This window comes from Agelaius phoeniceus, chromosome 8, assembly GCF_051311805.1.
Source record: "Agelaius phoeniceus isolate bAgePho1 chromosome 8, bAgePho1.hap1, whole genome shotgun sequence".
Taxonomy (NCBI): Eukaryota; Metazoa; Chordata; class Aves; order Passeriformes; family Icteridae; genus Agelaius; species Agelaius phoeniceus.
Window position 1 is genome coordinate 14867257 of NC_135272.1, and position 12971 is coordinate 14880227.

At 40.6% G+C, this 12971-nt stretch overlaps 1 protein-coding gene across 11 annotated transcripts in view; it reads right to left on the reverse strand.

Annotated features, from left to right (window-relative positions):
• The window catches only part of RC3H1 (ring finger and CCCH-type domains 1), a 62768-nt gene that overhangs the window by 34017 nt on the left and 15780 nt on the right, over positions 1-12971 (reverse strand). For 10 of the 11 annotated variants that reach the window (XM_077182056.1, XM_077182061.1, XM_077182060.1 and 7 more), the window contains exon 2: positions 4706-5071. In XM_077182056.1, the coding sequence (XP_077038171.1) occupies positions 4706-4936 (231 nt within the window). In that variant the 5' untranslated portion in view covers positions 4937-5071. Of the gene's footprint in view, positions 1-4705; positions 5072-10603; positions 10719-12971 lie in introns of those variants that run through there. The other variant, XM_054638600.2, reaches the window with a different exon arrangement.

The following is a 12971-nucleotide window of genomic DNA, read 5'->3' on the forward strand; positions in this document are numbered from 1 at the left end:
ACTTCCAAGAATTATTTTAATATTTTAGGATTAGAATAATTGTAAGAATAGCATCTACCAAAGAAAAATCATGAAGACATAATTCACATTAAGTGACAGGAAATGTTAATTTTGACTTTGGCTCCATCATGGAACTGCTGAGGGACAACTGAGAAATAACTCAACTCAAAAGCATTTTCACTTCCCCTTCCCAAAATAGCCTTTTAATAGCATGCATGACCCTATGGTTACTGCTGTTTACAATGCCTCTGAGGAGCCTCAGAATAGATGCCCCACAGAGTGAGCTCATTATTTTCACACTCAGTCCATATTCTGTTCTCTCAGACATCACACCCTTATGACAGTTTCCACTGCAAATATATTCACATCATGTAATCAACACCTCCCAAAGGGAATGAGAGCAAGACAGGAAAAATGATCTCAGCTCTTTAATTGCTTTAAATCTGTGATGGTTTTGCATGTATTTGCTTTGGCAATGACTCCAAGTATCCTGACAGTGGAATGTTACCCACCAGCATGGCTTGTGGCTGTGGGAAGAGACAGGTTATGACAGCATAAGGAAGGGGACTGGAAAAGAATGCTAAAGCATCATCTCATACCAGGCAGTGATTTTGAATTGGTGATTTAAGTGTAATTTGATGAAGAAAGTCAGCTTGAGTTGTCAGTAATTACCATTAGACATCTAATTGCACAGAATGAGAACATGTTAAACAGACCAAACCCCTTTTTGTATGGTTTGAAAACTGTTTCTAGCAATATTTTCCTCCCCCTCCCGGCAAATGAATGATTTGCTTCCTGCCAAGAGAAACCAAACAAAACCCAAAGCCTACTGTCTTTAGTTCCTCAAAAGTTTACATTAAAGACAACTTTTTCACAGATAATTCCTCTTTTGTGGCACTTTATTTCATCAGAAGTTAAAATAAAAAATTATCACACGTGCCTCTAATAGCTCTGCACTTTTGAAAGGGCTGTAAGTTCAGATCACCCAGTCTCTCCTCATGTACAATTCTAATGTCTAGAATTGTGTTTATCATGTCCAGCAGATTATTCCAAAATTAAAGCACCACTGGCATTTCTGCCACTCTACATCACCTGTTTGGAATGTGCATGCTGCTGTTTCATGGTTAAAAAAACACAAGGGAAGAGCTTAGATGACAGATTCATGATTAGGTACCTTCAAAACACTAGCCAGGTGAATGCTTGAAATAGTTCCATAGAGTGAGTAATATGGGGATGCTAGAATAGCTAAAATTCAAAACCTTATTCTCACAGAAACAAACTGAAGTGATTCCATTACCCAGGAAGTCGAAGAAGCAAGGTATGCTATGAATGCCTTGCTGATCTGTGTCCAAGGCCATTGTGTCTACCTTCCCTCACAGTTCCTGCTTAGTGCTCAGCTATGTCCAGCTTTCCTGGGAGTAATAATTCTCATCTTCCCCTTATGATCCCTCTGCTCCCCTCATTTTATGTAACAAAACTTAGCTAGACATGGTCTGAACTACCTAACCAGAGAGGCTGTGGATATCTCATCCCTGCAAGTGTCTCAGGCCAGGCTGGATTAGAGCAAGCTGGTCTGGTGGAAGGTGTCCCTGCCCACAGCACAGGGCTGCAATGGGATGGCTTTAAAGGTCCCTCCCAGCCCAAGCCATCCTGTGATTCTATTCTATTCTGTGACCACTGCCTTCCAGAACAGCTCCTGTAACCAGCGTGGATGTGAGCCATGCTACAGGGGAGCAGGTAGAAAATCTGAATCTGCAACAGCTAATTTTCACACAAAGGGTGGCTATAACCTGGGCAATGGGTTTCATTTCAGAAAGGAGTGGGGAGAGGGAAAACTGAGAAAGAGTCTAATTCAAGTAAGAAACCAACTCTTTTCACTATTAGAGTGACAAATTCTATCCAGAGAGAGAATGCTACCATCAGAGAATACCTTACTGCTTTCCTGGTGACCGTGTGACAAATTCAGTGTTTTCCCCAGAAGAGAATCCTGCTTATTTCACTGGCTGTACTTGTGCAAAAGCCAAAGTGACTTGCCCTGGAATCCTGTCACTGCTGCCAGTCACAGCAGAATAGATTTGTTTCTTTAAACTGCCTGGTCTCCTCCTCCACCTCCAGCAAAAAAGCACTTAGCAAGTATAAATGTGTGAATTCCTCAGAAGTCACTCCAAAGGGAAAAGAACAAACTGTTCTTCTCCCTCACAGATAAAAGCTTTAGTTGGGCTTTACTGTATTTCCTTCCAAAATGAAACCTGTTTTTTTGGAATTTAGCATTTACAAATAAAATATTACAGGTCTCTGAGAACTTAGGTTAAGGGTACAGGGGACACTAATGACACATAGATGCTCCTGAAACTAAACCCAGAAGTGGAAAAACAAATGGAAGTGGTTTCAACTGAAGTTGACACTACTCATGCTTTGAAAGCTGGATTGCTGCTCACAGACCATTTTTGCTGAAATTGAAGAGTACACTCTCTTAGTGGGACAGTTCCAAATCACTAGTTAGTTCACATTAGTTCTCTACCTTTTTTTTTTTAAATTTGTCCTTAAGCAAGCCTTTTTTTGTAAAAAGATTTTTAGAAATGGCCTTAGACAGTCTATTGGAAAATAGCAAATGTTTCCCTGTCCTTCACAGGAAAGTAGTTGTATTCATTTTCTAGTAATCCAGTGTCTGGTAAACACTGCAACAGCTGCCAGGATGGGAAAGGGAAGAGAAAGGAGAGGGAGTGGTAGTGAACACTGATTTCATTCACTTGTACATTTGAAATGAGGAGCTGGTAGGGAAAGGGTTTCAAAGGTCTCATAAGGGGAAAGTTTGTCAGCAATAAATACCCAGCTAGGATCCATGGTTACTGTCACAGGTAACAGACTGCTGGGAGTAGCAAACAATCAGAAATGAGTGGCAAAGAACAGGGGTGGGAATAATGTATCTTTTGGTGGCATTTGCAGCTTTAAGGTCATGACGAAAAAAGGTCCTGTGAATCTTCAACACACAAAATTTTTAGATAAAAAAGGAGCACAAAATGATGTCATTAGTGCAAAGTCAGAACCTAAAGTTCAGAGTGCTCTCAAGACAAACACTATACTATAAAACCTTTCTTTATACCTCACACATATGGATAAGAAAACTCTGGCTGGCTAACTAGTAAAACCAGAAAAAAATTCTCAGTTACCTATACAGAGCAGGGTGGATTTCTGTCTCATTCCACAGAATTTTGTTTTCAGAAAAATTTAAAATTCTGGCCGAGGTCAAATTGAAGCTATCATACAGCTTCTCATAAAGCTTAACAAGTGCACACAAAATAACCAAATGCAAGGGGAAGACATTTATCACAAATGTGGACATTCAGATGCAACTGGAAATATTCAAGAAACTGCAGAGGAAGAACATGTAAGAGAGAAAGAAAACTGTAACTTTTTAAATGACATCACTCATAGATTTAATACTGCTTGGAAGCTCTTCAAAGATGGCAGCATATCACAGAAATGGGAGTGCACAATCTCACTGCTTCCTCCTGCAGAGCAGGATGAGTCACTTAGCACAGCCAGAAACACCATTTGATTTTGAGCTTCTGAAATAACCTCTATGCCATACGCCATGAAGGAAAAACAACAAATTAGCCATATTACTTGATAAACTAAGAAGTGGCAAAAGCACACCTGGACCTCTAAGTCACAGTACCTAAAAAAAGCAACATAAGAGCATCTCTCTTTCCTCCACACTTTTTATAGCTCTTCCACAATTCTTTCCTTTTCCCCAGACTACAGATCTCATTGAAGTTTCTGCTGCATTTAATTTCACTTATCCCAGACACTGGAGCAGTACAAACTAAAGCAGTAATCCCTTTATGGCAACTGATCCCATCTACATTTTCATTCTTCACCTGTAAGTTAGACAGGGCTATCCCTCCTGTCCTAAGACCACAATCCTGTCCACAAGCCTTGGAAAGTGTGGGTACAGGGAGCTACCCATGACCTAACATCCATAAACTTTTGCCAGCTTAAGTCTGTCCTGAAACTGAACAGGGTGGTCCTGCTTTCCACACATCCCTGCCCCATCCTGGGGCTGCTGTCAGTCCCAGTGCCACTCATCCCCATCACATCACCACTTCAACTGACCTCACCAGTACCTATTCCAGCCTACTGGAAGGGGGTCTCAAGCAGGCTTTCCCCCCTCACCAATATGGATTTAGAATAACATGTCATCTCAGGAAGTTGTGTTCCCATTGCAGAGTTTCAAATAAGGCTGTATAAAGGCTGCTACCAGAGAGATCTGTCCCACATCCTTTACACGCCCCTCCTGGTTTTGGGACAAACAAATACAGGTCTCACAGGGTGAATACAGTAAAGCACATAACCTACCACAGAAAAAGGTCTTCCACAAAATAAGCTCACTGATCAAGCTCACCCTTTTGGCAGAGCATGGCTAGGTAAGAGTCAAGGAAGAAGGAAGGAAACATAACAAACCTGTTCTGGTGACAGCCCACAGAATTAGATGTAACAAAAGTCATGGTCACCAGCACAATAAAGATTTAAACTACTGTTCCAGGCACTTCTACTACTTCTTGCAGACATCTACAAAAAGGTAGATGCCTTCTCTTCACATCATTAAGACAATATCATATTCTTTAATATTCCTGACTTGTCCTCCCAAAAGAAGGAAAATACTGAAACAGATTAAAAAAACAAAAACAAAAAGCAGGGATACCTGAGCACCCACGAGTTGCAGCAAGGCTGAGTTCACAGGAAGGAGCTCAATGTCTGTGTTGATAGTGGTCTGGTCAAAGGGACATGCCTTACGGTGGAGCTTGTTGAGGCACATCTTGCAGACAGTGTGGCCACAGCCCAGGCTGATGGGCTTCCGGATGGTTTCGTCGAAAGTCTGTGTGCAAATCGGGCAGGAGAGAAAATCCGTCCATTGTGGAGCTTGTACAGGCATTGCTTCAGGAGTTAATTGACGAGACAAAAATCTAAAGCACAGATTCCACTGGAATCAAAATTTTGCAAAAAAGTCTGTTTGGTTTTAAATATCTTCTGTAAGTACAGACAGTCTGCACATAGTGTGAAACATAACCTAGAAGAAAAGAGAAACACCAAGTTAGCATTCTGTACTAGAACAGGCACGTGAGCTCCTTTGTGCTAGTGAAGTACCACTCCTTGAGGTGTAGCTGAATTAAATACAGGACTGAGTCACAACTTGCTTTAATTCCAGCTGGTCTCTGGCTCTGGAAAAGCCAGTGTAAACCATTTCTGTGGGTACACAGTTTAAAATAAATCATGGAAGATAATTATCACATTGAAGTTGTAAGACTAATTAGCTCTTCATTTTTATGTTCTCTCTTGATAAATGAGCAAATTGACATCAACAAAATGTGAATAAAAAAGACAATTCCACTAATCCACTTTTGTACAATATCTACTGTACAAAATAATTAAATTTTTTAATAATTTTGCTTAGACAAGGCTTCCTCCAAAGCCTGTATCAAAAGCAACCTTTCCTCAGAGTCCAGTGGGCTCTGGATTGGCACCCACTGACTGCCCAAGCCTCGAGGGGGACAGGATGAATGGCTCAGGGTCAGTCAGACCCTGTGCAATGCAGCTCTCACACCTCACTCAGTGACACTGTGTGCTGCTACTCCAGCACCTTCACACAACACCTCATATGTGCTGAGCTCTGTGGTAGCACATGGACCCATCCAGACACATCTCAGCTACCCTGGCAATCTGCATGCACTCCTGCTGGAACTCAGCACTGTTAACTTGCCCTCTGTCTGCCATCCAGCACCTCCATCCTTCAAAACCTGGACAACCACTTCTAGTAGTCATTTATGACTGGATGACTGACAATTGTTCCTTAACTGTTCCTTTTGTGACCCCAATTTATATCATTCACTGCCTGCCTAGAGATTATATTCACAGAGAAAGCAACACGTTTACTCTGTGGAGAAACCACACTGAAACTACAATAGAAGAAAAGCTGGGAGGTCTTTATTACTTGGCACTTTCAAATCAAAATACTAAGAAGATCAAATGTTACTCATTATAAGGGAATGGAAGATAAGCTATTGCTTTGGGACAGGAAAAAAGCAGAACTCATATGAGGAGAAATGTACAAGAATAGATGGATCACATGATATGAAAAAATCATTATCAAAAAGAAAATTGGTAATTAAATAATTCCTGATGTCTGGCTTACTTTCACCAGTGGAATATTCATAAACAATTTTCTAAATAAAGGAGCAAAATGACAACAAAAACACCAGCCCAACCACCCATATATATTAGTTTCTCTTTTCCACACACCACTGGCTTCAGTTTCAAACCAAGGACTGCACACTTACTTGCTAAGTGTCTGTTCTGACAGAAGTTCTGCCATAAGCAAAAGCAACTTTTTATCAAATCTTCAGCTTAAAAATGTTTACAATCAAAATCTAAATTCTAAAGGCAAAGAGAGAAACTTTCTATCAGGACCTGTGCAATTCAGAGTCAAGACATTTTAAAACAGAAAAAAATTTCTAATGCTAAAATAAAGACTCTGAAAAGCCTCTGCCACTTTTTTTCTGGAAAGAAAAAGGCTTCTTTTTTTCAGAATGTAGTGCAATCTTGTCCATGGTTAACATTACTTTGCCAAGGTAAACAATGAAATGTTACTTGTTAAGCTTTTAGCTGAGTTTCATCAAACACCTAACGTTAGCTCTAAAGCTAATGAAAAGGAATTGTACAATGATGATGCCTCTGAGTCACTTCCAACTCAGGATGCTTTATGATTCTAGGGAAAAATAACTATTTCTCTCTTCAAAAGACAATGTACAATGCCACACAGCCTCTGGTTGCCAGTCACTAAGGAATCAATAAAGAAATCAGTATTACCCAGGCAGGGTGGCACAAGGAAGAGGTGGCACCATATGTGGTTAACCCTGCCACCAGCATTGCACAAGATGTCAAGGCTGTTCAGGGTTCCCCCTTCCAAAATACCTCTTTAATGGCAAATCAGCCATTTTCTTCCATCTTGCCAGCATAGGCTCAAATCATTCTCATTACTAATGTATCACCACAACCTAAATGAAATCTTCTATACTTTTAGGTTACTACACTGAGAGATGATATCCTAAAGCATTCAGCAAATTTATTTCCAAGCCTTCCCCAGCTACCTGCCCTCCTACATACTGAGTAAACTTTGCTAACAAGCATTCAAGCTGGAATTATCCTTTGTAAACCAAATCTGCAACAGAAATTACTCAGAAACTCCACTGAAATCCTTCTGCAAAGAGCAGTACACAGCTTGGTAAATCTACTCTATGTATGGCTGTGCTATAAAATATCCTTTGGGGATCAAAGTTTAAGAGCTGAATCACAGTTCTTCCTTTTGACCACACTGCTATTTAGAATGTCTAGCAACAATTTCCCAGACTCCTCTGCAATTCAGAAACAAACTGAGCAGTCTACTTAAAACAAATTATTAGCCAAGCATTCAGGAAAAGAAGTTTTCTATTAACTGAGGAGACTTAAAACCAGAAGCTAACATGGAGCTGTACCATCAGATGTGAGCAAGGAGACACCACTATCCCAAGCTGTGAACGGGAGGAAAGGAGTTGAATGCAACTTTAATGTTAGCTAACTAATTTAAAAACCCCAGTAAACAGAGCCATGTTGTTGCTACTTGTACCTCTGGCATAATGAAATAGGTCATATTTATTTACAAATTCAACAGTTGAAAGAGAAGTTTGGGGAGTCTGGAGATGAAGGAACTAATTAGTGGCATCCATGATCCTGTGCCAAGACAGGTCTCCAAAGGCTGGGGAACAAGGGAAGCAAAGCTTATATATACATAACCACAGCTCTGAGAGACTCTACAGTGTCTGAGCTTGTGTCCTGGTGCCTAAATGCCACAAGAAGGCCACTGACAATAGCACATGGAGCTGTGGGAAACTTCAGAAAGTCATCTATTTCAGCACAGTCTAGCTGCTGCAACAGATGGCTGACTGGTGTGATGCAGCCAACCTTCTCCCCACAGGAAAGAACAGCAGTTGGAACAATGAGCCCTGTGCTTCTGAGGAACCTCCACAGCAGATCAGCACAAACCTGTGCAAATTGCTCTGATCCCACACAAGACAGCAATGGCATCCCAAGGACTGAGGATTCAGAAGCCAGAGGCACCAAACCAAGTACAGCTGGTGGCACAGGGTTCCACAGGCATGGTCCTGTTCCCCCCAGATCAACCCTTGCACAAGGGAGCAGAGCCAAGCACTGAGATACAATGTAAATCTCTTCCAGGCACAAAATCTCTTCCAGAGACTTGAAGCTGCTGAGGATACTGTGCCTTGTATCAAGGTTTGTGACTCACTATGACCTTAGAAATAACTGGAAAAAACTGTCTCTAACTTCAAAGCGCTATTTTGAACAGGAGACATTACAAATGGCAATAAAACAGTGGAAATAAGACAGTTTCACTACCACTGTCTGCTATTGGAACCATCATCATTACAGAAAGAGAACACTTTGAACATGTACAGCAGGAAAAGTATATTCATTTTTATAGTATAATGCTTTTTAAAAAAAATTTATCTTCAGCATAATACCAGAGGTCAGCAAATCATAAAGAATGCAAAAAAATACAAAAGACAACTATTTAAACAGCCCACCTACCCATAACATTAAATTTTTAACCCACGCTCAATTTACTAAGTGTTTCACACCAACAGCTTCTAACACTGTAAAAGATATATTCATGCACATATCTTTGTGCATGGCTAAAGAAAATAGATATGTCAAACCCAAGAAAGCAAAAAACTAAAAAGACACATCCACAGCACATAAACTGGAAGACAAAAAGGTGTAATTAAGAATGAAGATGCCCCAAGACAGACCTTGAATCCTACACTGAAACCAGAGACAGACTGATTTTGTTATTTCTGAGTTTGAAAATATAAAGTACCTGTATGCAAGTCTCATCCTCCTGTTTACCCCTGCATATGCTGTTTTACCTACATCTAGAACCACCTGGAAAAAATTCTCCTCTCTTCTGGGCCTCCCAGCCCCCCAAAAATACTTGAAATTCCATCCTTCAACCCAGCCTGGAAATGTCAGACTGTAATCAGATCGGTGACCTGTCTCCTCTGGGACCCTGCCAGTGCTTTAGAGAACGACCTGATTATTCCATAAACCCCTGGAACAACCACTCCATCCTCACTCTGCTGGACAATGCAGAGGCTGACATAGCCCCATGTCCAAGCTGTGCTATGTCTGTGGCAACCACATGTCCTCTGCAGATTCAACTCTGGACAAAAAGACGTTTGTAAAGCGCAGAACAGTCTGTACCAACATGCACTGGCATCAAGTTCCACCCACAGTGACACACAGGAAAACTCCTCTGCTTTCAGTTTGAGTTAAGTGCACTCTGAGGGAGCCCTTTGGTGCAGGTCCAAGTACACCCCAAATTCTCTCACAAACATGTTATTTGGAGGCAGCATGCTCTGGCATGGACACATCACATGCTGTTTCATCACTACCGAGCTGGCTCTGCTGTCCCAGAGCAGTGCACACTAAGTCATGGCACAGTTTAAGCAGATGACTCAGCATACCTAAGGGGCACCCTTGGCTCAGCTCCTGCCAATTCAGTAGATAGAGCTCTTCAGAGCATTACTCCCTCCTGAGTTTTATGTATTCCCACAGCATTTCATTACCCACACAGCCTCATCACCTAAACCAGAATTCAGTTAAGCTGAAGCTGGTTCATTTTGGCTGACTATTACTCCTGGCTAAACCAAGCCGAGCTTCCTGTCGCAGTTACCAGTGAACACAAGTAAAGCCTATTTAGTGCTAAGCTTAACACTACAGCAGCTCCTCAGAGCCAAAACAAACTCAGGCTTGCCAACTGAACTGCTCATGCAGATACAACTCTTGAGTAATCATTATTTATTCTAATAAAGAAAGCACCATTGCATTAATTCTTTTAAAGACTCTTACTCCTTGATAATAACTTACACTTTTCTGAGAAAAAGAAACTTTTCTGAGAAAAAGTAACCACTTCTCTCTTCTGTGAGACTGGTCCTGTGGTACATTAACTACTTCAAAACCTCTGAAACCTCTGATACTTGGAAATTAAAAATAAATCAACAATTTAAATTAAATTAACAGACAACAGTAAAGCAATTCCCAACTCATAAGGATTACCAGATACCCACAGTACAATTCTAGCCAGCAGCTGAATCTTCTCCATTCCTGTCTAGTGCCAAACAGACAAATTTCTGTGGTGTTTCACAGAACCTTTTTACAATGAGCACACTGGAGTAGAAAACAAAAAACAGTATTTCTAAGGGCACTTTAGTAGCTTTCTTCTTTTCCCTGAGGAAATACTTTAACAAGTCCTGAATATCATTTTAGGGAAACCCTAACCTGACAACCTGTGGGAAGCCCTGACCAGCTAAAAGTAATGTGTTTTTTTTACAAGCACCCTGTACTGCCAACTTCACGGTTCACAGAAAAGGGTAAATTACATTAGCTATGTTTTCCATATCCAGTTCCACAGAAAAACCTCTGAGAAATTTTCAAGAGAGAGGGAAAGTCCTGACCAGAGAAGAGAAGGCAGAAGAAAAAAGCTTCTTACCTGTGCCTGGGAAGCTCCATGAACAACACATACCATAAGGCCAGAAGAGTTTATACGACAGATTCAGGGGTTTTTTCCCTTTCCTGTTTGCTCTCTCGAGCTCCCCAGTAAACTCTGCTGGCAGCAAGGGCCCGACTTCCTCATTCCTGCTCCGCGCATGCGCGCTGCCAGCACACCCAGCACTGCCCACAGCACAGAGCCCAGCTAAGAAATCCCCACCCAACCACAACCTGCACTCTGTACGTAATGCATATTGCAGCCCTTCCTTCAAAACCTTAGCTGCCTTTAGCAGCTGGGTAATACAGCTCTTAAAAAAACAAGCAAAGATAAAATCATGAACATCGTCAAAACCATGTCCCTAAGTAACCGAAGCTCAGTTAGAGCAGATTCAAGAGCTACTTTCTCTTCTCCTCAGTAATTTTTGACTGCAAAAACCAAGGGAGAAATTAATGTCATTTCAGGCAAAAATCTCTTACTTGGTAGAGTCAGTGAAGTACCTTAGGAAAATGGGGCCAGTTAAGGACAAGATGTTATTCCTTATCTGAAGCTTCCTGCCTAGTAATGACACAAGGAAAACAAGAAAACCAAACCATCAACATCACAACTCTACCACAGTACCTCCCCAACAGAAGCTCTGAAAGCAATTTACAATGATTTAAGCTTCCCAACATCCTGTGAGGCAAGACCTCGTGTCTTCCTACAGAAAAAAACTGTTGAATGAAGTTATTTATATGGTGTTTAACAGGAAAAACATGGAATGAAACCTGATATATCATTTTCTTGACCCCTATTCTCACCCAACCACCATTAGGGTCATGAACATGAAAAGACAACATGTGTAGACAAAATTTAAGTGTTCTTGCTCATGCCCTCCAAAACATAAAACCTACATGTGAATAAAATCATAAATTTTCAGGGAAGATAATACAGAACCAGCTTCATAATTTCTGGTTGATATTATACATCCCTTACAGCTTATTTTAAAAAGGAAATAACACACACACACACACATATATATATATAACATATATATATATATGTGTGTGCGCGCGTGTGTGTTATATCTGAGTGAGATATATATATATATATATATCCATGTATCTAAATAGCAAAATGGTTTTATGATCTACCACCTAGAAAACTTTTTCTACCAAGAGATGATAAAGTCTAGGGAGTTAATAGCAGACAGCAGCTCTACAACATGTTCCTTTCACTTCAAATTATGAGTTTTTGCATTTGTCAATGAAAACTCTAACAGTAACACAATGATTAAACCAATATTTAAAAAATCAAAGGAAAACCAAACAGATTAATAGAAGAAAGGCAGAAGGCACTTCAAAAATCCACAATTATTTTCAGGACAGGGACTTGGGTTCAACAGGTCAAATCCTCAAGAGCTCTCAACCCTGCTGCCAAGTAGGCAAGCTAATAATTTGCTTTTCCCAGAGAAGACAAATATTTTAAAAAGCCATGACAAAGATAAAGAGGCCAAGCTTGTAGAAGTCTTCAGATTCAAGGGTACAGACAGATATTACCTCTCAGTGTCAGCTAGAGAAGTCACTAGTCTTTCTTTCCCATTCCTTCTTAAGATATTCCAGCTGGACTGGTTGCATAGTTGTCCAAGCTGAAGTTTTAAATAGATCTTTATTAATAAACACAGGTAGGCAGAAATGTGGGTGGACAGCAATTACACAACCAACACCTCATTTTAACTGAAACAAGGCAACAAATCAGCCACACAAACAGCTTGTCTAAAATAGCCCCAAGTAGTGGACTTGAGGAGGAGAAAGCAATTGAAGTGAGTGGTGTTCTGGATCACCAAGACCAGTACTGTTCTTTTCCATGCAAGAACAATCTACAGTTACCTGACAACTCCTACTACAGGCATCTGGTAGATGAAAATGAGAAGTTGAGGAAAGGAGAGGGGAAGATCTTGGTGTCACTACAATGCCTTTATGCTTCCTTAGTCATGAATCCTTGAGAAGACCCAGAACAACTCAATGAAAAAGAAAGCATTAAAGAAAGCAATCTAACAAAAAGGTACAAAGTTCTGCTTGCCACCCGCTCAGAAACAGCTTTTCCCCCACTTAATTCAGCAGCTCTAGTTCTGCTTGGATGTCAGTGACACTACAGCTACAGTGACATTACAACTGCAATGTCAAACAATGAGACAAAGGCAGACTTACAGTCTGGCTGGAGATACTGGTCACAAACTGTTCCAAAAGCCCTCTAACCTATAATACAACCTTTAATAATTATCCCCCACACCCTGCACCGCAGCAAACTTATATAAGAATACTGTCTCCAAAAGGAAAAAATCCAGATATTTTCCTTTTTTTGTAGTGAAATGTGAAAATATTACTGGAAA